Source organism: Atractosteus spatula, chromosome 18, assembly GCF_055471065.1.
Source record: "Atractosteus spatula isolate fAtrSpa1 chromosome 18, fAtrSpa1.hap1, whole genome shotgun sequence".
Lineage (NCBI taxonomy): Eukaryota > Metazoa > Chordata > Actinopteri > Semionotiformes > Lepisosteidae > Atractosteus > Atractosteus spatula.
Genome location: NC_142723.1, coordinates 14,522,582 through 14,542,943, shown reverse-complemented (window position 1 = coordinate 14,542,943; position 20,362 = coordinate 14,522,582). Strand labels below are relative to the sequence as shown.

At 40.6% G+C, this 20,362-nt stretch overlaps 2 protein-coding genes across 3 annotated transcripts; one reads left to right on the top strand and one right to left on the bottom strand.

Annotated features, from left to right (window-relative positions):
* Positions 1-1,032: 1,032 nt before the first annotated feature.
* On the top strand, positions 1,033-2,773 carry rasd1 (RAS, dexamethasone-induced 1). Its single transcript, XM_088936961.1, has 2 exons — positions 1,033-1,398; positions 1,682-2,773. Exons 1-2 carry the CDS (start codon positions 1,128-1,130, stop codon positions 2,206-2,208), a joined length of 798 nt encoding a protein of 265 aa, XP_088793087.1. The 5' UTR covers positions 1,033-1,127; the 3' UTR covers positions 2,209-2,773.
* Positions 2,774-3,780: 1,007 nt separating this feature from the next.
* med9 (mediator complex subunit 9) lies at positions 3,781-9,022 on the bottom strand. 2 transcript variants are annotated; one of them, XM_088936962.1, is made up of 3 exons: positions 8,796-9,022; positions 6,363-7,111; positions 3,781-5,149 (listed from the first exon to the last, which is right to left on the bottom strand). In XM_088936962.1, exons 2-3 carry the CDS (start codon positions 6,449-6,451, stop codon positions 4,933-4,935), a joined length of 306 nt encoding a protein of 101 aa, XP_088793088.1. In that variant the 5' UTR covers positions 6,452-7,111; positions 8,796-9,022; the 3' UTR covers positions 3,781-4,932. The 2 variants fall into 2 exon arrangements, with proteins under 2 accessions (XP_088793088.1, XP_088793089.1); XM_088936963.1 differs by having other exon boundaries at positions 8,844-9,022.
* Positions 9,023-20,362: the final 11,340 nt, after the last annotated feature.

Below are 20,362 nucleotides of genomic sequence, written 5' to 3'. Positions count from 1 at the left end.
TTTCCCGACTTCTGTGGCAGCGGTTCAGCGAGCATGACACCTGAGCTTGCGAAGTCTGACTTTGCACAAACAGATCTTCATTTCTCGCAAGCCCGTCCTATAGCCTCTGATTTCCCAATCTTCGTTTAGTCGTTAACCACGCGTATAGACAGGCAAACCATATTTGAAATATCTATTATTGTCCTTTTCGCAGTTCTGATGATTTATAAACTAGTGCAGTATGTAATTACATGTGGAGTGCGTGTCTGTGGATTCGCCTTTGCCTTTCCGAAGCGAAATATTACAGGAATCTTTGCAGTTCCTAAACGTGGAAAGCTGCGCTTTTCTCCTGCGTTGTAGCGCACAACATTAAATCTTGTAAAGTGAGAGATACGGAGTCATTCTTATTACATTAAGATCGGCGGTAGTCTTTGCATTTATTATGCCATATATCGGAACTATTTCTAAAGTGCCTAAATGTTTTAAAGAACCCGTTTCATACCATTTTTCCAAACCTAAACCTTCGTTACGCGCGAGGCAAACTAAAGAGGATGAATTCACGATGGTTTAGCTTTTGTTTTGAAGCGATTTTTTTTTAAAAAAACCCAACTAAATTCACGTCATTTCTCAGCAGCCGACCTCAATTAATGCACAACTAAAGTTTCGGAAGGCGCTGCTGAACGCAACATTTCTGCTCTCTCTCTGGGTACATGAGCAGTCCAAAGTTCAAGCTCTGGAAACAATGTTACAAATATTAACGAAATGGCACGTCTCCCCCCTTGTGCCTTTAAAGAAATATAGAGATGCGGTCATTTTTAAGAAAATTAAGAAAAAGCGACAACTTGTCTTCGGCTCCCGTTTCTGCTCGTGTTCCTTTAGCAACTAAGATCTCATGTTCCCAGTATTTCAGAGACTGACGCAAAATCAGGCACCTGCAAGTTTTCTTTTTTCGCTTTGCTTTTCGAGGCGCTGCGTAGGTGATGACGACTCGTAGAGGAGGGGTCGCCTTTTCCCAATATAAAGGCGGCAGCTCAAGGCTTCGAACTCAGAACAGCTACAGTGCTGAACCGAGTTTGACAGAAGTCCGCAAGGCAAGACGGTGCTTTTGTCTAGCCGCTGAAAACGACCTGGGCGAAAACCTCGCAGCCATGATTAAGAAAATGACACCCTCAGAGAACGAGTTTGACATCCCGGCCAAGAACTGCTACAGGATGGTGATTCTGGGCTCCACTAAAGTTGGCAAAACGTCCATCATCTCCCGTTTTCTGAACGGGAGGTTTGATGACCAGTACACGCCGACCATTGAAGACTTTCACAGGAAATTTTACAGCATCAGGGGAGACGCTTATCAGCTGGATATTTTAGACACCTCTGGAAATCACCCTTTTCCGGCTATGAGGCGCCTGTCCATACTCACAGGTAAATTGAATTTTATTTGTAGGTAGTGCGTTAACCATTTAGAATTAGGGAGGTAGCTGCATGACTGAAAGTGATATTTGCAAGCAGCTTTTCTCTTCCTGTCTGTGCAAACGCGAGGGGAAAAAAAAACCCAACTTTTTAACAAGTTATCAGATGTAAAAGCTACTTTTGCTAGCCAAAGCACATCCTGGTAAAACGCCCAGAACTAGATGCAAACTGCTGTGTGTTGCACAGTTGGCTCCCAGCGAATGAGACTTAAATCTTGTGTGTCTGTTTTCCTCAGGTGACGTCTTCATCCTGGTGTTCAGCCTGGACAACAAGGATTCCTTCGAGGAAGTCCAGCGTCTGAAACAGCAAATATTTGAGACCAAGTCCTGCTTGAAAAACAAGACCAAGGAGAACGTGGACGTGCCGCTGGTCATCTGCGGAAACAAAGGTGACCGGGAGCTGTACCGGGAGGTGCAACGGGAAGACATCGATCAGCTCATTGCCGGGGACGACAAATGCGCCTACTTCGAGATCTCGGCCAAGAAGAACACCAACGTGGACAAAATGTTTCGGACTCTCTTCGTCATGGCCAAGCTGCCGCACGAAATGAGCCCCGACCTCCACCGCAAGGTCTCGGTGCAGTACTGCGACATGCTCCACCGCAAATCCATCAAAAACAAGAAGTTCAAAGACGGGGACGTCTACGGCATTGTCGCTCCCTTTGCCCGGCGCCCAAGCGTGCACAGTGACTTGATGTACATTAAAGAGAAAGCTATCGGCGGCAGCCAGGGGAAGGATAAAGAAAGATGCATCATCAGCTAAATACTGCCACCGAAAGAACGGGAGAACCCGAGACGAAGTTAAACTCACACCGAGCGGGTCTGATGACTGGCCCCTCAGAAAGCTTGTTCTGATAACCGGTGTTAGAGGTGGCGCTCAGAGACCGGGGCTCATCCAGGTAGTTTCCAGTTTCTCTCGGCGGCAACCTGTCCTCAATCGTGACACTTGTAAGAGACTCGGAGCGCTTGTGTTGTATGAGCTGGGCAGACTTCTATACAGAACACCTTCCCCCCCCCCCGCATGAGTGTCAGGGCGCTAAATGTGATGTGGTCAACAAAAACCCTGAGATTTCTTTAAAAAGAAAACACAACAACGCGCTGTTATACATGTGTTCATTTTTTAAATCTTACCGTACTGGTACAGCAGGTAAAAAAAAAACTTCAGGGTGGTGTGCAATTTGTAAAAACCGATTGTTTACAGTTTGTTATAAATGATTTATAACTTAAAACAGCACTTGAATGTTGCAACAAGAACAAATTTTGTGAATGTCTATTTATTCTTATATGTCAATGTCATTTTATAAAGAAAAATAAAAGATCTTAAACTATTTGTTATCTTCTGGCTCTTTCCCCTCTCCTCTAACCTTGCAGTACTTTTACTTCTCAACTACAAAACTATATGGTGCTCACATGTACTCAAATGAGTATTCCTTACAATGCATTAAAAACAGGGCAGCAGAGTGGCACAGTGGCTAGCGCTGCTGCCTTGCAGCACTAGTGCTCTGGGTTCAATTCTGGACTTGGGGTGCTGTCTGTGTTCACATGGGTCTCCCCCCCCCCCCAGAGGTAAATTTGTAATTGGCTTCTGGGGCGAGTGTGTGCGTGCGCACGTCTGTGTGTGTCCCGGGATGCGCCCACTGTTTGCCAAGATAGGCTCCAGCTGGAAAATGGATGGGCGTATTGAACCCCAGATAAGAAAAGGTCAAATCTGTTAGGTCTCTCAACTCTTACCTGTAAAGTTGCAGATTCATACTCTAGGTAGGGCACTGGTGATGTTGCCTTGAGCGAAGTAGTTTATACAGGTGCGTCAATAAACTGTCCCGCCGCATTTCGAATTATGTGCAAATACAAGCCATTCAAAGCAAACGGATAAAACTGACTGCTATTAACACAACCCTTTTGAATCATATGGACTTCCCAACTCTTTCACCCTACGGAAACAGAATACACTGGCATTCGTTTTATGGGCTAGCAGTACAAGTTCAGAATCGAAGTCGGGTGAATTTTGACTTTAAATGCCTCAGACCTGAACAGGGACAGCAGGTAGCCTCTTATTCCACTGCACATCAATAAGAGTGCAGCAGATTTCAGCTCAAGCCATCGCATATGTCTGATAGAACAGGGTTTACAGTTAATTATATTTACCAAGTTTATAAAGAATATCAAATAAGTAATTATCCTATCCTAACAAGGGGGCACCCTCGTTGTGAAAGGCGTTATATAAAAATACATTGAACTGAACAATAAACTATTTTGAAAATAATCCAATTGGTTCAGGCAGACATCTGTTAAAAGTATCAAGAGTGATTTAAATGAAGCAATGGACAAGTGATCCCCGATTAACACAAATTGTATTTTCAATATGCTTGGGACAAGCAAATAAATCATGTAAATGTTAACGTGCAACAAATTAAAAAAAAATGCTACAATGCAAACTACCTCTATCAAATGAAATATACTACAGGAGTGGCCAAGTGAAAGAAAGAGGAATTCTGTTGCCGAGTGTGAAGAACTGAATACTTCATCAAAACTGCATTAATGAATCTAAACTTGCAGTCTTATCAAGTACAGTATGTTCGATATCCCTAAGAGACTGTAGGCTTTGCTAACATAAGTAGGGTACTGAATATGTATCTTATACGGTAAGAATTACTCAATACGCCTGAATGAAAACCTGCAGACACACCAGCACTCCATAACTAGAGTTGCACCAACCTGTTACAGAGTATCATTTTCTCAGATATGTGATATTTTGCCTTTTTTATAATACTCAGCCCATGCTATCTTTAAAACCTCATAGATGTATTGCAGCCAGATTTCAGACAATAGGTACAAAAGCAACATGAAGACAGTTAAACTTCTTCTCTTCCTGTGGACTGCTGAAGATACAAGGAATGGTTCCCTCTGGTTGAAGCTCTCTTTGAAATTACAAATATAAGTCTTACACCTCCTGCCTAAACTTTAATTTACATGAAACCTTTAACAAGATATTACTGATAAGCAGAATTTAATAAACTGCCTTATTAAACAAAGTTTGAATCAGTTACCCGATGAGTAATTATCTGAAAACGCTGCATATGAAAATGAATCAAATGTGCAAACATTGTAAATCAGTCTTTCTTGTTCAAATATACTCGGCAATAAATACAAAAGTAAAAAAAAAAGTCAAACATCACCATGTGTTATTATAGATGAAAAACATAAACCGAAGGCCTATCCCTCCTAAATATTATAACAGCTCGTCCGACAACTTCTTAACTAATAAAAATGCATCTCAACCGAACGATTCGAGAACAGCAGTCTTTTGCTCAAGCCTCTTCCCAACGCAATCACTTCCAGATCGCTGCAGAGCTGTGTCCAAGTCAAGCGAGTTACCTTTAAAAAAACAAGGCTGTCTTTCTCCATGTGATTTTGAAACGGGTCTTTCCCCAAGCATCCCTCACAGGCAGCATCTACAGTGGAGGTCTTTAAAGGCGACCAGCCCTCTCTAGGGTTTGGGGATGTCAAACATACACAGGCTCTTGTACTTCTGCAGCAGCTGGTTCTTGGTGCGTACCTGCTCCCTGAGGTTCTGCAGTTGCTGTTGCTGCTGTTCGGGACTCAGGCTGATCCCAGGCATAGCCAAAATCTGCTCCCTAGCCTCCTGGATCTTCATCTTGAGTTTGTTCAGTTCCTGGTGGACATCTTGGCTGTCCTTGTCCATACTATCAAACATAAAGACAAGAATACCAGAATGCCAATTATTTTAAACCCTATTATGTCACTCTTTGAAATAATAATAATAATAATAATAACAATAAACTATTTTTATAAGAGCAATAAAAAACAATGCAATAGAGCACACTTAAAACACAACAGAAGCAATAACAAAAAAATGCCCAATAAATTGACCCAGTAAAAGCAAAAGTAAAATTCAAATTAAAAGCTACAGTGAAGAGCTATATTTTAAAGAAAAGTTTAAGAACGTCACCTGCCACAGGATCTCTAATGGATTTGGGCAAGGAGTGTTGCAAATTAGGATAAGGCTCTTTCGCCTTCTGTGTTGTCTTCGGTAGTAAAAAGGCCCAATTCAGCACATCTTAGATGAACTGTTAGACTACACACGTGGAATAAGACATCAAGAAACTTTGGAAGTAGATCATTCAGTGCAGTACAGCTGAACAGGCAAATGTCAATCTCTTTGAATTCTGCTCTGAACCAGTGCAATTTACAGGGCACTGAAACCATATTCTGATGCAGAGTAGTGTGATTTAGGTGTAAAAATCGACTTCTCAAAACGAAATAATGCTGAATATTACGATGTGCCTTAAAGTAGCTATTAGTGCGCTCCAGGGTCACTATAGTCTCTATAGTTTTCTATTTGTCATTCATAATAGATAAGTAACTCCTAAACGAGATATATAAAACACAACGGGTTTTGTGTGACACTGGTAAAACAAAACAAACACATATGCTTCCTTACATATCCTCGTAGACTTTTTTTTACAGGAAGCCCATGTGTGTAGACACCGATATCCGAGCGTTTGTTATTGATGGGAGAAATCACCTGCCCCAGCTACAGCGTACTGTGGGAGGTGTTAAGGCACTGCAGCTCACGTAAGGGCAAGTTCAAGCTTTCGTGCAACTCTTAAAGAACTGTGCTATTCACACCCCTTCAGAATAAGCTTGAATTGAAAAAGCGGAGATTTGCAGCAAATGTTTTTTTCAGACAAAGATCATCAATACCATTCACAACTTCTTAAAAAAAAGGAAAAACAATAAGAAACTGCCGACAGAAATGACACGATGCATCAATTAGGTTTCAAAGTTTGTGTTTGTTCCTGCGGTTACAACTAGATTCACGAACGTTAAAACACCCAAGGTCAGACGATAACTGCAGGCAAAGACAAAAGCTGTCTTTAACACGTTGATTTTTACCATTTGATGATGTCATGAACAAGCGGAAGCAAAGAACAATCCTCATCTTCTGCCTCCTGCTTCGGAATCACCGCCGCCATCTCTGCCATTTCTGCTATTCAGGCGCACAAAATACGCGTCATCAATCTGGCGTGTTTCTTCTGTGTAGAAGGATACAGCCTTTCGAGTCTACGTCAGGTTTCATGCTTAGCATTGTGATGACGTCTGATTACCAGTTTCAGTGCACTCGCATGAACGATACAGCTATGCAAAGATATTTAAATGATTTTTCTTTAAAAATAAAATGAGAAATACCGTATGTTAGTAATAAGGAATTTTATACAATCGCGAAACAATTCTGTAATTTCTGAATTTATCTTCACAACAGTGAACAGGTTTAATAAACCATACAGTATGTAATTTAGTAGTTTTTTAGGTTGAAATGTTATTTACTGTATACACAGTGAAGTCTGTTACATGTTACAGCAGCGGATGTAACAGATTGTGGACCGAGATATGCAATAACATACGGATTGAATTATATATGAGCATATTTTGCTGAAAAAAATCGGGCCGATTAATTTGTCTTCATTAGCTAGTTATTCTACAACAGGAGTCCCCAGTCCTGCGCATGAAGGGCTGGTGTCTCCGTGGGTTTTCAGTCCAGCTGGGGTGTTAACAGCCCCAGTCAGGGTTTTGTCCTAGTTTGACCAATGTAACAGCTTCTCCCAGTTCTTCAGATCCACGTGCTTTAAAGAGACCAGAGAAACCTGAAACAATGTAAAACATACAAGTCGCTGTTAAGGACCAAGCCATTCATCTTGGCATTAAAGCAATATCAACATTGTCCTTTCCAGATCTGTTGCCCTCAGATAGTGCGCCATGTGTAACACTTCAAAGGTTTTGTGACCTTTCCTGCGCTCGTGGATGATGCCCTCGTCACATTTCCAAGTGTTCACCTCTCTATCTCTGTTGGCTCTCATGGCTGGGCTTCAGCAATCTTCATGCTGCTTACGTCCATGAGCTCTGTAGCCCTACCTTTCATCTTTCATTATATATTTTCTGCCTTGATGCCAGTGCAGCTCACAGCCGGCATCATTGTGGTTGTGGTCCTTAATACCAAAGATTGTCATTTACATCAAATCCACTTGGACTGACGTCTTCTCACATGGGTTTTGTTTATGTATCTTGGCCATTTCATGTTTCCCTCCACTTGCATTGCACATGTTCGTACTTCTGTGTATTATTTTTAATATTCTGTCTGCATCTGAGCAAGCTTTCAGTCTGCCCTTCCTATATTATTTCAGTAGAAGAACTAACTTTAAAAGAGACAACTGTCTGCCCGTTTTCCAGCCCATCGTCCTCTCTGAACTCTGTGGCACCCTTCTTAGGAGAACAATAAAATCTTTTTTTTTAACCAATTAAAAAGTGCTTCCTGTCAAGATGTGATTTCTCTCCATTTACAAGATTAGAAAACAAGATGGAGCAGCAGCTGAAGAGCTAGGCCAATTGATATCAGATGTGGCATTTCCCCCTGACAGTAGTAACTGTTACAGGGACACAGTGATGCAGTTCTATTTATAAAAAATAATAAATATGCACCATGTGTTACCCCAGTGTCCTGGTCAAGTTGCCCTTTGATTAAGAAATTATAATTATTATTATGTGCATCCCACAGTATCCAAGAAGCAGATTTTTCTGTCCTCCATTTAAGCTTAGTATAAAAAAGGCTATGTGCTAGGGAGCTGAAAATCAAACCACTATTATTAACGGTTTAGATTTTAGCTGATATTCAAGGAGAAGGGACACCAGCTGTTTGCTGCCTACCAATTAGCCAGCCCACTTACAAAATTCTCTCATTAAGAGGCACAGTCTTAGATAGCTTGCCATGTCATATGATACACAGCCCCTCTCCAGCAATTTGAGTTCCACATTTTACTTTATGATCTTTATACGGATTACTTGATTCTGTTGCAGTGATGTCTACTTGCTCAGCAGATTGGGATGGGGAAATGTTTTATTTTATGGGGCTCTTTGCTCCGGAGCATACGAACAGTAATTCTTTTGACTTCAAATATTATTGGAATAAATTAGAATCATGGCACGGAGTTGTAACCATAAAGATAACAGATTTAAATTATTAACCTTATCATAAAACTGGATAATTTTCTGGATAAGGTGGGAGGGGTTTAATACTGGCAATTAGTCACTTGCTGGAGCTAAAGACTGAGAACAGTGTCAATAACAGTGACCTGGTGTGGACGCTGTTACAAAGTGAGCCTGAAGAGCTCTTCAGATAAGAAAGTTTTTTCTGTATTTATACTGCATCCAAACATGAGCTTTAGAATGAAAAAAGGAGAACATATTAAGCAATATAATTAATGGAAATTCTTAACTGCAGTTCGTGAGGGATAATAATGGACAATCCAATCTCACCCAGCTGTTTAAACTCACCATCAATACTGACTGTTGTCATACAATGGATATGTCTTTTGCACACACCTCCTTTTGCATTTTTCTGCCTCCAACCCATCTCCTCCTTTGCAGCTGCCCCTGAATGGGGTTCTTCCTTGTGAAAGGGCATTTGTGTAGCACTTCCACCCCCAATAGATCCCAATGTGCCTTACAAACGGGGCGGGTGGGGGCCAGTGATGAGTAGCCCCCACCTGGGTGATGTGCAGCAGCTCCACAGTACACCAGATCAGGTACAAAAATGAACAGAGTGTAGCCAGGACACTAGAGCTAACCCCCTGACTCCTGAACAAAGAGGAAGTGATCATTGGATGGATGAAGAAATCTTTTAGAATATTTAACAGAGTTTGGAATCATGAACCTAGGCAGTGACGAACCAAAATGACCAATAGAATTGACACAGCATGCTTGCTTGCCCTTTGTAATGCTGACCCTTGTGCAAGTACATTCTTTCATTCAGAAATATATACCCTATCTGATGTGCAGTCACAGAGTGCTGTTTTGTTTGGCTACAGACCCCAGCCTTTTACTGCTAACTGGCTTTTCGGAATGCAATTCAGACTCTCCCATGAGGTAGACTCAGCCAGCCATGGCATCCGTATTGAGCACTTCTTGATGACGGAGGAAGGTTCTTTGTTATTGTTTCTTTGGAGATATTTCTTTTTTCTCTGAAGAAGTCCTTACCACTTCCTCCGCTGTCACTTATTATCCAGGCTATGGCCCCTCAGTTTAAAATCAGATCATGGCTATACAGACTGGGATTTAACTCATTTACTTTGGATTCTTTTGACTGTTTCTAGAAGTCATGCTTCAGGGGAGTTAAGCGCTGCATCTGAAATATATGTTGGGCCTTTTAGTTTCTTTACTTATTCATTACTAGTCTACTTGTCTTAAAGACAGCCATTAAGCAACAGCAGAGGAATGCCTGAGGAGTTGTATGCTACCTGACATTAAAGCTGATCTGTTAGAGCTCTTACCTCCAACATCTGTATAACCTAGCTTTTGCACTCTCAGATTCTTATCAGTCTAGCTCAGGACTTCCAGGAAAATAATGCTCAAGTGGTGTTGCAAGACTATCTTGGAGATCAGCAAATATCTCAATACAATAGGAGAGGATAAGTTTGTGGATTTCATAGAGTCTTGCAAAGCACTAAGAGAAATGTGTGGATGTGCAAGAGAAATATGAAAATTTACACCTATGAAGCATATTTGGTACTGCAGGTAATTCACTTTATACATTGATTTAACCCAGGATGAATACACAGTATTTTTATATTACCCTACATGAGACAGGGCAGAAAGCATATTCTCATTTTTCTGTCCATACCATTTTTTTAATGTATTACTCTTACAAATAAAAATAGACAGTCTGCCAAAAATACAAGTTTTGCTTGAAAACAAAGAGATCACAGCTGTTGTATAACTATCATGTTTCAAGAACAAATGAAATCACACTATCCTTAATATCGCAGGATGATGAAAGTGTCACAGTGATGTAAATACAAAAATCTCTTATAATGAGCAGATCCACAGCAAATCCTTCCTGTGTTTTCTTTGTATATCCTGTATTATCACCTCTTGGCCTACTAATCGCCCATGACCTAAATTTAATTTATAGCTTGTACCAATTTTCTCTTTTATCTGATTAAGTAACCTTGTTATGCTTATTGTTCCTCACTGTACTCACACATTGGAGAAGTTATGTAACTCATGAGATGCGTGAACTACAGCAACAACCCCATCACCACCTGATGTTTGACTCCTGAATTTTCCAGAAGGTTTGAGACTTCAGTTTGTGTTCATCTGTCCTCCCATATTTTCAGATGGAGGCTTGATGGTTGGTATTGTGAAGAGAATCTTTTTTTTTACTCATTAAAATAGTAGGCTTATTTGTAAAGTGTTTTGAAAAAGAGCATTTCCCCCAGATGAAACAGCATAACGGAACTGTGGAACAAAGCCTGTCACAAGCAGCCTCTGGGCTAAAAACTATTTCTGTTGGCAGAACAATGCTGGGGGATTTCTCCTTTTCGAAAATAAAGTTAAAAAACAACATTGTAAATGAATGCTCTATGAATACAGCCTGGAGTGAGTTTCCATTAGACTTAAGCCTGGCATAAAAGCTTTATTTTCCCAGTATTTCATTCAAACGTACCTAACCTCAAAGATTTTTTTTCAAAATGTATTAAAAGTGGCTTCTTCCAGAATCAAGAAAGTCTAATATTTACCTTTTCTAAACATCACCTTTGTTGTACCTGTGGACATAAACTCCTTTTAGGCATTGCTGTCATTCCAGGAAGCCACCAGGTAAAACATATTTGTGTCACGTGAGGGCCATGAAGAAATCCAATTTAAGAATCAAGTCACTGAAAGAATAAATTCGTGTATCTATAGAGAACATTCTGGAACCTGGAACATTCTCAGACTCAAAGGACTATCCTTTTCCTGCCCAACTAAAAGAACTGAATTTAAAATCCTCAAAGGTATTGACAATGTCAGCCCCACAGACGTCTTCAGAATCAACAATGAAACACTAACCGGAAGACATAAACGGAAACTAAGGTGAAGCACATTCTAAAATGGAGAATGGGAGTTTCACAACATGCTGCAGGAATCTGGAAGCAGATCCTCGGCCATGTTTTTAACACTTTACTTTTTTCAGGCCGTGATTGAATGAGATTCAAAGCTCAGTTAGCCTAGACAGCTAACGATCACACACATCAGATGCAGCCGAATAGCTTCATCTCATTTGCAAATACTTTGGCAAAGATTTTCTGACCCAGCTGTGTTATGTTTGCTGAAAACAATGCTCTGTCTGAAAACGACTAATTTGGCTCACACTTCTATCCAAAGCTGGGTAGTTTACTGGAACAAATTGGAGAAAGTACCTTCCTGCAGCAGCAGCAACTCATAGCCTTCCAGCTAGAGTGCACAACTCTGGCCACTGCTCTGGACTGCTGCCTTCACATGCCTTGGCTATGACCTCCCAGAAAACTGCAATTTACTTAGTGAACCGCTGCTTCATGAGCCAGGAATACTGGCCTGTGTACCTGTCTTTAGAGGCCAATGCATGCAATAAAAAGATGCCACACAGTCCCATGAGGACACAAGAATGACCGTAAGCTAAAAGGTAACCGCTTTCTCAGTGTCACATGGCTCACATTTATTTAATTCACAACTGCAACCAAATTCTCCGCACTTCAACCGAGATATGAGAGCTTGATCTCTCAGACAAAGGGGTGGTTCATCCCGTACTGGCTTAGCTGGTTATCATGCTGCACGCTAAATGGGAATGTAGCACACACTGTCCCAGCACAACATCATGCCATCACTCGCGACGTTGCCCCGAGTCACATGTTGTTAAGCTTTGAGTAACAATCTCCAGCTTTGATCTTGAGCTTGTAATGCTTGAAAAACCATTATAACGACCCACCACGTCCAATTAACAGAGCAGGTAACGATATTGAGCAGAGGCAAGGAAAAAGGATGTGTATTTAAGATTTATTCTGTGATCAGCATCAGAATACACCGTAATCAGAATACTGAACGCGTTTAATTGCCACTATAATGTTGTTGTTGTCATCCTGTAAAGCGCTTTGAGAAGCCACCTTTAAAGGCGCTATATAAAATAAATAAATAAATTCCTCTCTTTCAGAGCCACAGCACTGGAGTCTTTTATTTCTTTTGTTGTTTTATATTGATATTATTCATATCTTATTGAAATACCATTAAGCTAAGAAAGGAATAATCAGCATGAACTATTAGCAGACAGAAAATTCACCAACCTGCTTGAAAAAGAAGATATTATGCATTATTGTTACAATTTTACTTTCGAATAGGGCAGATAGAGCAACATCTATAATTTTACATTTAGGGGCTTAAGTCAATTTTGACAGGAGTCGAGCAGAGCAGAAGCTCCCTCACAAAGCCACACTTAAGTGTAAAATCTTGACAAGTGCCTTCACCATCAAGCAGAAGGGAAGTCATCTAACAATGAAAGTGCGTGCCATTGAAGTCCAGCAAGCCCTATGATGCAAACAGATCCTGCACTATAAAATTAATCACTTATTGCTATTTGTAGTTTTCCAACGAAAATCCTCTGGAAGTTCAGCTCTTGCACCAGATGCGAAGCAGTAAAACAACATCTACAGATGAGTAATGTTTAATGTCCCAGTGTATACTGCACTGAAACGTGCCTCTTAGTAACATAAACCTTTTAATCCAAAAACATTTCAACACTGGCAATTAAAATGCTGTATCTCCCATGCAAATCAGAATTATTGTAATGGTTACTGAACAGAAACAGTAACCAGAAACAGTGAACAGATGTACAGTAAGCTTAACTTACTGTACATCTGTTTCCTGATAGCTATCTTTCTTGGGTTGTTGTCTGCAGTCCTGTGATGATTCCTTTTTACCATATTATCTATCCTAGAACATTTTGCAAATGTTACCAGCAATGTACTGACAAAACAAATTAGCACTGTACAGTCCTAAAGCCTTTTGGTGAAATGAAGTTGACACCTCAGTTCATATTCCCCCAAATTTCCAGGTCAATTTCTCTTTCGCCACATTGACAGGAAGCTGTGGTCACTGGAATGTGCAGAAATCATAGCAAATAGCCATCTAAGCAGGACCAATTTGTGAGAACTCATATATTTCATATTCAGGCTGGGGATGCAATACCTTTATAATTTTCTATTATATACCTTATACCTTATTTACGTGTAGAGCATTTGGGGGCAGAGTGGTGGCACTGTGGCTAAGGATCTGTGCCTGTGGCTGAAAGGTTGCCAGTTCAAATCCCATGGCTGGCAGAGGAATCCTACTCCACTGGGCCCCTGAGCAAGGCCCTTAACCCCAGCTGCTCTCAGGGTGCTGTATGAATGGCTGACCCTGTGCTCTGACCCCAAGCTTCTCTCCCTGTCTGTTTGTCTCATGGAGAGAAAATGGGGGTATCTGAAGAGACAAATTCCTAATGCAAGAAATTGTATATGGCCAATAAAGCGATCTTGTCTTAAATACAGGTGAGCTGAACTTTGCTAAAGAGAGGCAGCAGGTTGGTAGATAGTACTGGTAGACAGATATTCTGTACCTTTCCTGGACATTAGATCTTTCCCACAAACTTTACCTAAGTGAACTGGTCCCTGAACAACAGAACTGATCCTCTCAGAATGGCTGTGATAAGCAATGATTTCAGAGTCAGTAAAAGGATTTAAACCTCCAGTACAGAAATACTGCTATTTGGATCCTTACAAACTGCAGAGTGCCAAGCAGATTACAATGACATTCAATTGATGCATTTAAACTCCTGCAAGGCATAGACAATGCTGAGGCAAAGATGTATCATTTTGATTTCACAACACGAGGACAGTAGACATTATATGGTGAGGTCACTTTGGATTGAGAACAGAAGAGTTTGGGGTGTCTGGACAATCTGCCACACCGAGATATTGAAAATGATTCCCTGGGATCCTTCAATAAAAGACTTGAGGATAAGCTGAGACATAAATGTGGCAAGGAGCCAGCCAAACACAATAGGCCAGCTAGCTTCTCTATTTTGGCCAATGTTCAAATGATATGTTTCTAATCTCTTGATGATAAAGATCATCCATGCAATGAAAATAACCTTTTACGAGATGATGTAATGTTAAGTTGGTTAAGGAAACATAAAGTGCTTTAACACAGTTCTAAAATAAATGTGGTATCTGAGCAGACACAATGGGCAAAAATGCTAAAGACCCCAAAGTGTAGATGTTTCATGATGACACTGTGATTTCATGACAATTCACATGCAACACGCCATAGAACACACAGGAAATTGAGGAAATTAAAGAACAATCCACAGCTTATGTCACACTGATTTGAAAATGTTCAGAATCCATAAGTGCAAATGATGGAGATGAATCAATTGGAATACAAAAAAGTGGAGAGAAAATAAATCACTGTACAAAATAAGTATGCACACTGTACAGACATACTGTATCCAGTAATTATAGACATACTGTATACACACTAATAAATGGGTCTGTATGGAGCTGTGGTAGCTCAGATGGCAAGGGTGTCTGGCTGCTGACTAAAAGGTCCTGGGTTCAATCCCAGGTAGGGGCAAGTGATGTAGCTCTAATTCCTTCCAGATGGCTCCCAGGTCCACTCAGCCTGCTTTACAAATAAGTACCAGAGGTGAATCCTTCTGGAGGTAACAGGCTGGCTGGAGCATGATGTTAACCACATCACCTGCACCTCCAGTGTTGGATAGTTAAGAAAAATGGTGGCTCTTGCCCCCCAGTGGGCTTTATGGCCTGAAAAGGGCACCTAACCTCAAGGTGTCTTTGTATCCCTCTGTACTGTGAATGCAGATTTTACTGGACTATTGTCTTTCCAAAGAAAAACACTTGGTTAAAAGGAATGTTATTGAATCACAGGCCAAATCTTTGATTTTTAAAGTGCTGCTTTTACCACTTTTGCCAGGCCTCGTGTCTGCCATAGCTGCTGAGCCCAGCTGCTAGTGGACTGACTTGCTCCAGTCTGGATAAACAACAGTGTACGTCAAGCTTATTCAGCAAGGCAAGCTGCCCTTCGCTTCTAGTTAAAGATCTCCAAGATCAGTGACTGCCAGGAACATGCCTGTTAATTTGTCAATCAAACAGGAAGCTTTTGTTAAACAGTTCTAAACAGAAAAGCTAAAAATTAATCACAAACTATAAATTCTAAATTCCTTAAGACATCTCAAATGCCCACATTTTACTACTACTTAATATTTTTGAACTTCTAGTTATGTAACTGAGCCTGACTAGAGATATCTGGAGAATTCCCCCTAGAGCTCCTCTAAAAAAAAACAAACAAACAAGCTAATATTGAATCTTATTTCACTATACTCCTCATCTTTTTCTCACACAGCTATTGATTCACCTTTCAAATAATTCAAAAGTAATTTGTTTGCAAAATAATGTTGCACAGAGGACAAAATAGTGAAAGAAAGATAAAAATAAACTCCATAAACATATTCAATAAAAAGTGAATAACATAGCAGGCTACGGCAGAGTTCATGAGTGCAAGTGTCAGACAGCAAGGATTATACTGTATCACAACTGAAGACACTCTCTGAAACAAGGTGGATAATTTCAATTGCTCTGCCAATAGTCCCAGCTATTGGCACTGGCAAATTGAAATGGCCTGCACCCAAACATATCAAATCACACAGTCCACAGCTTTCTTGCCCAGTAGTTTTCCAGACAAATTGCCTCTCACACAAAGACATACCTGTTAGTGAGACAACATGAAGTTAATGCTGACATACAGTACAGGTTGCATCAAAGCGTTTTTCTAATGAACACCTATCATCTTCAAAGAAAAAGTAAGTTATAAAAGACATTCACGCACAAATGTATAGATAATCATTTGTATTCACTTAACAATTATATTTCTGTTTGTTAATATGGCAATGCAAACCTGAAAAGTCCTTTCATTACACGCCTGCAGAGGTTTGATGTCAAAAACGAAAAACAAAATTCTCTTTCCGTAGTCAAGCTCTGGCATTTAGAGCCATGAGAATTGAGATTCAGACACTTTGAAGGAAGAGTTATAACAAACACCATACATGTTATTGCCAGTGCAAACAACTGAAGTACAGCAGCCAATTCTCAGGTGGAACGAACGGAATGTCCAGAAATATTCTGTGTTTAAGTAAAACTCATCATTTTACAGCAGACTTGTTTACAATCAAATAGAACAAAAGAAGAGACATGCGGTGGGTTGCAGAATAAGAGATTTCAAGCTGGAATAAAAATGAACTGGAGGGGAGTTCAAGAGCAGAAAGACAACAGTCTGATAACAGAAAACCAATGCTACAGCAAGGAGCTTTGAACACTGACATAGTAAAGCTATTGGGCTACATCTTACTGTGCTGGTTTTGATCTCATTAACTTGTGACTGGGGTGATGGTTTGGAGATTGAACCCTAAGGGCAGCCTGCTCTTTGAGTACATAGCCAGAACTCTCTCATGGCAGCTACAGTGAGCGATTAGGAAGCGATTGTGCAATTAAAGCTTCTTTGATGATTTGCACAAGCATGTCCTGTTTGATGCAACTGAGCATCTCCAGAGCCTACAGTATTCTTTTACCTCAGTGAATACTGTGAGCCCATTGTGTGTTCATGTGTGTGCACGGTAGCTTAAGAATCACAATAAAGATGTAAAACGTCCTCTTATTTATTACTCAAAATTCTAGTGCAGTCGAGGAACAACCACAGGAATATTGGACAGTAAACGCAATTGCAATGAAAAGTATCTTTTCAAAATGTCTGTATTTCACATCCAGTAAATTAAAGTATGGATTGGTATTGGAGGTTTTTTTTTTGTCCTTTTAGAAGACGTGCTGCGATCCACTGTTTCCTACATGGGTGACTCACGCTACTTACTGGCTGACAACATAATTAAATCTAGCCAGTAAGTCCAGATTGATGACGGAAACTGTTTGTGCCTCCCCCCTCATACACCAGTGCGATACACTTGTTTACAGAGATGGTGATCGGGTTAAAAAAAGCAAAGCCTTCAGCCTTTGTTCCAGGGATACGTGCATCTGTGCGTTCTGCGGATTCCTGCATTGCTGTGAGTCTGAAGAGCTGGTCTTACAATGTTGCACAAGCCACGTCTTCAGCTCTTCCAATTAGCCTGCGTTGCCAAGTTACAGGGCCGTGCATGCAAAGCTCGGCTGAACCAATTCATGACAACAATGGCACCAGTTTCAGTCAGTTTACAATAATGATATCAAGGCCCCATGTTACGGTATAGCCTGGACAGTTTGACAACAATATCACCCCTCTGGCAGGACATGACAATTGTGGGGAAGGCTGTAAATTGGATTGCAAGCTTTATATATTTGTAATGGCTGCATATTTATACCCTTTTAGCAGAGTGTGAAAGTAATCTTGGAATCCGTGAGTATCAGCACATATTTCTCAGTTTTTCACATATAACTCAATGTTTGATAAAAAAGAACTCCATTTGCCCATTGGGCTCACTCATCTTAGTGTACTTCTTTCCCTTTGGGGAAATATGTACTTAGCATCGTCCTCCAAACAGTGATAGCTGTGTCTTTCAGCATCTCTTTCCGCCTTGTTGTTTGTCCGAAGCCTCAGAATCAGCTGTTCAATGGACTTTGTTTCCATGATGTGCATCCTACTCTGACACAACAGGTTAGAACAGGGGAAAGCAGAAAAACAGAATCTCTTTTGTCTTGAGAAAAGAGGCTTGTGAAGAGAATCAATTCATGTGTGTAAAATGTTTAAAGGATGAGCCCATGTCTACTGATTTTCATTGCATGTGATCTCTCTTTTACCTATAGCACAGTTTGACTGACATAAAGCTAGTGTGCTTAACAAGACCATTTCACCATCCTTAGCATTCAATCATGACATATTTAATTAAACATTTCTAACAAACATTGGATGACATCAGAGTTCAGAGCCCAGAGTTCAGAAGTCCTGCTCAAAGATATGGACAAAATCAATACACGTTGCTATTGTTGAATGATAAACCAAGCTCACAGGCCCTAGAGATTTACACCCCTTTTTTGATACAATTTAGCAGAATTCCTGTTTGTTTGCTTTTCAACCTGAAATTGACAGAAGGAATAAAATGGACCTATAAGCAATAAATGGATTTTTAAACAGAAGTTAAGGGGGAGGTCAAACCCTAAACTTACCCACTTATGTTTCCCCATGTGTAAATATCACTCTTCTTGCCGACTCTTGCTTGAACACATTTAACTGCAGGAGGTCCCAGATTCCCCTGGCTCAAACCCCATATCAGCAGTTCCGTGAAATCCTAATGAATGCAATAGAGAGATGAAATGTGGCTAAAGTATTTGATGCGACTTGCCTATCTCAGGGAATGGCAGCCTAGCCATGAGCCTTCCTCACTATTAGGAGGAATGAGCCAGGGAGCTGCTGCAAGGGTGTAGATGGGGAGGCAGGAGGGGGTGCAAAAGAGATACATGAAGAGAAGACCTGGGTGAAAGACATACTGTATATAAATAGACGGGCAGAAGTGTGCAAAACATCTTCCAAAGGTCTGTTATAAACTCCATCGATAAATGGGACGGGATTCCAACAGCCCAGTTCTTGCAGTTGGGTTGAGATTGTTCTCAGCCAGGCGAGTTACCCCAGCAAAGCTCAATATTCAAAAAACCCATTTCTTCTCCACTTTAATGAGGGTCTGACTGCACTTAAAAAAAAAAACGATCAGAAGACTGAATACATCAAAACACTGACCTTCTGAATTTGCTGTGGTTGTATCATGCGTCTTGCCAACAGCAATGGGAACTGCCCTTATTTCACTTATGCTCAGTGAGTTCAACAGTCCCTAGACATGAGAAATAGTTTCTAGGAGTGGCAGAGGACATTGAAATAACACAATTGCCCTGGGGCAATTACATTACTTGAAATGCTTAAGTATATTATTGAATCTTTTACTTACAGGTGCTTCTAGCTACATATTGTATTTGTGGATCTTGCACACATTTCTACATACAATAAACCTAACCCTAACTATACCCCAGCCCCTAACTGCAACCCAACCCTCTCCCTAGGACCGACAAGGACCATAGTTTAAATTCTCTCATTTCTAAACAGCTGCTGATTGATTTTCAATGAATGATGTACAGAAACCGGTGAAAATGATATTGTGTCAAGCTCATCCATAATAAACATTCATGGTGATATGTAGACTGATTAATTAAATTCCACCTGGTATAAACATTTTGAAACTTAGCATCTGGCAGAGGGAGTATGCAAATCTCTCACTCTGTACTCCTTTATACGATCTGGAACAATTAAAAAAATTAACATATTGTGGTGCAATAGTGCAACCATAGGTCCACAAAGCTTAATTCAGCTGGAATAAAATTCAGACAACACAGGGGCACTCTAGTACCAGGATACAGAAACTCTAGACGATGATGGGAATCAATAAAAAGGCAGAAAGAATTTATAACATCACTTTATTAGCCCTATACAATTTCTTGCATTAGGAACTTGTCTTTTCACATACCCCAGTTTGCTCTCCATGAGACACAGACAGGGAGAGAAGCTTGGGGTCAGAGCGGAGGGTCAGCCATTGTACAGTGCCCCTGGAGCAGTTGGGGTTAAGGGCCTTGCTCAGGGGCCCAACAGAGTAGGATTCCTCTGCCAGCTGCAGGATTTGAATCTGCAACCTTCCAGCCACAAGCACAGATCCTTAGCTACAGAGCCACTGCTCCGCCCAATTTAGGATCTTAAGGTTAAAAGTGAAACTCAAATTTTAATCAAGTGATGTATTAAAATTGAACCATGATATAGTAAGAGCCCTTTTATTACATAAAAGTGTGGCCATTCCTTTGCAAGAAACTGTATTCCGGTGGAAGAGCAGATACACTCCTTTTGCTTAAAGAAATGCCACCACTCTAACAGTCTGAAAGAATCCAAATCTTTTTTCACCTTCAGCAGAGAAAACTACCAAGGGATCTGATTAAATATGTCAAAACCCACAAAGGCTGTAGCAAAACACAATCCTA

Bases quoted from the DNA above. Each gene is read 5' to 3' on its own strand.
- rasd1 (XM_088936961.1), top strand. From the start codon at position 1,128: ATGATTAAGAAAATGACACCCTCAGAGAACGAGTTTGACATCCCGGCC. The intron at 1,399-1,681 runs GTAAATTGAATT...TGTTTTCCTCAG, and splicing joins GCGCCTGTCCATACTCACAG to GTGACGTCTTCATCCTGGTG.
- med9 (XM_088936962.1), bottom strand. From the start codon at position 6,451: ATGGCAGAGATGGCGGCGGTGATTCCGAAGCAGGAGGCAGAAGATGAG. The intron at 5,150-6,362 runs GTAAAAATCAAC...TATGTTTGATAG, and splicing joins GTTCATGACATCATCAAATG to TATGGACAAGGACAGCCAAG.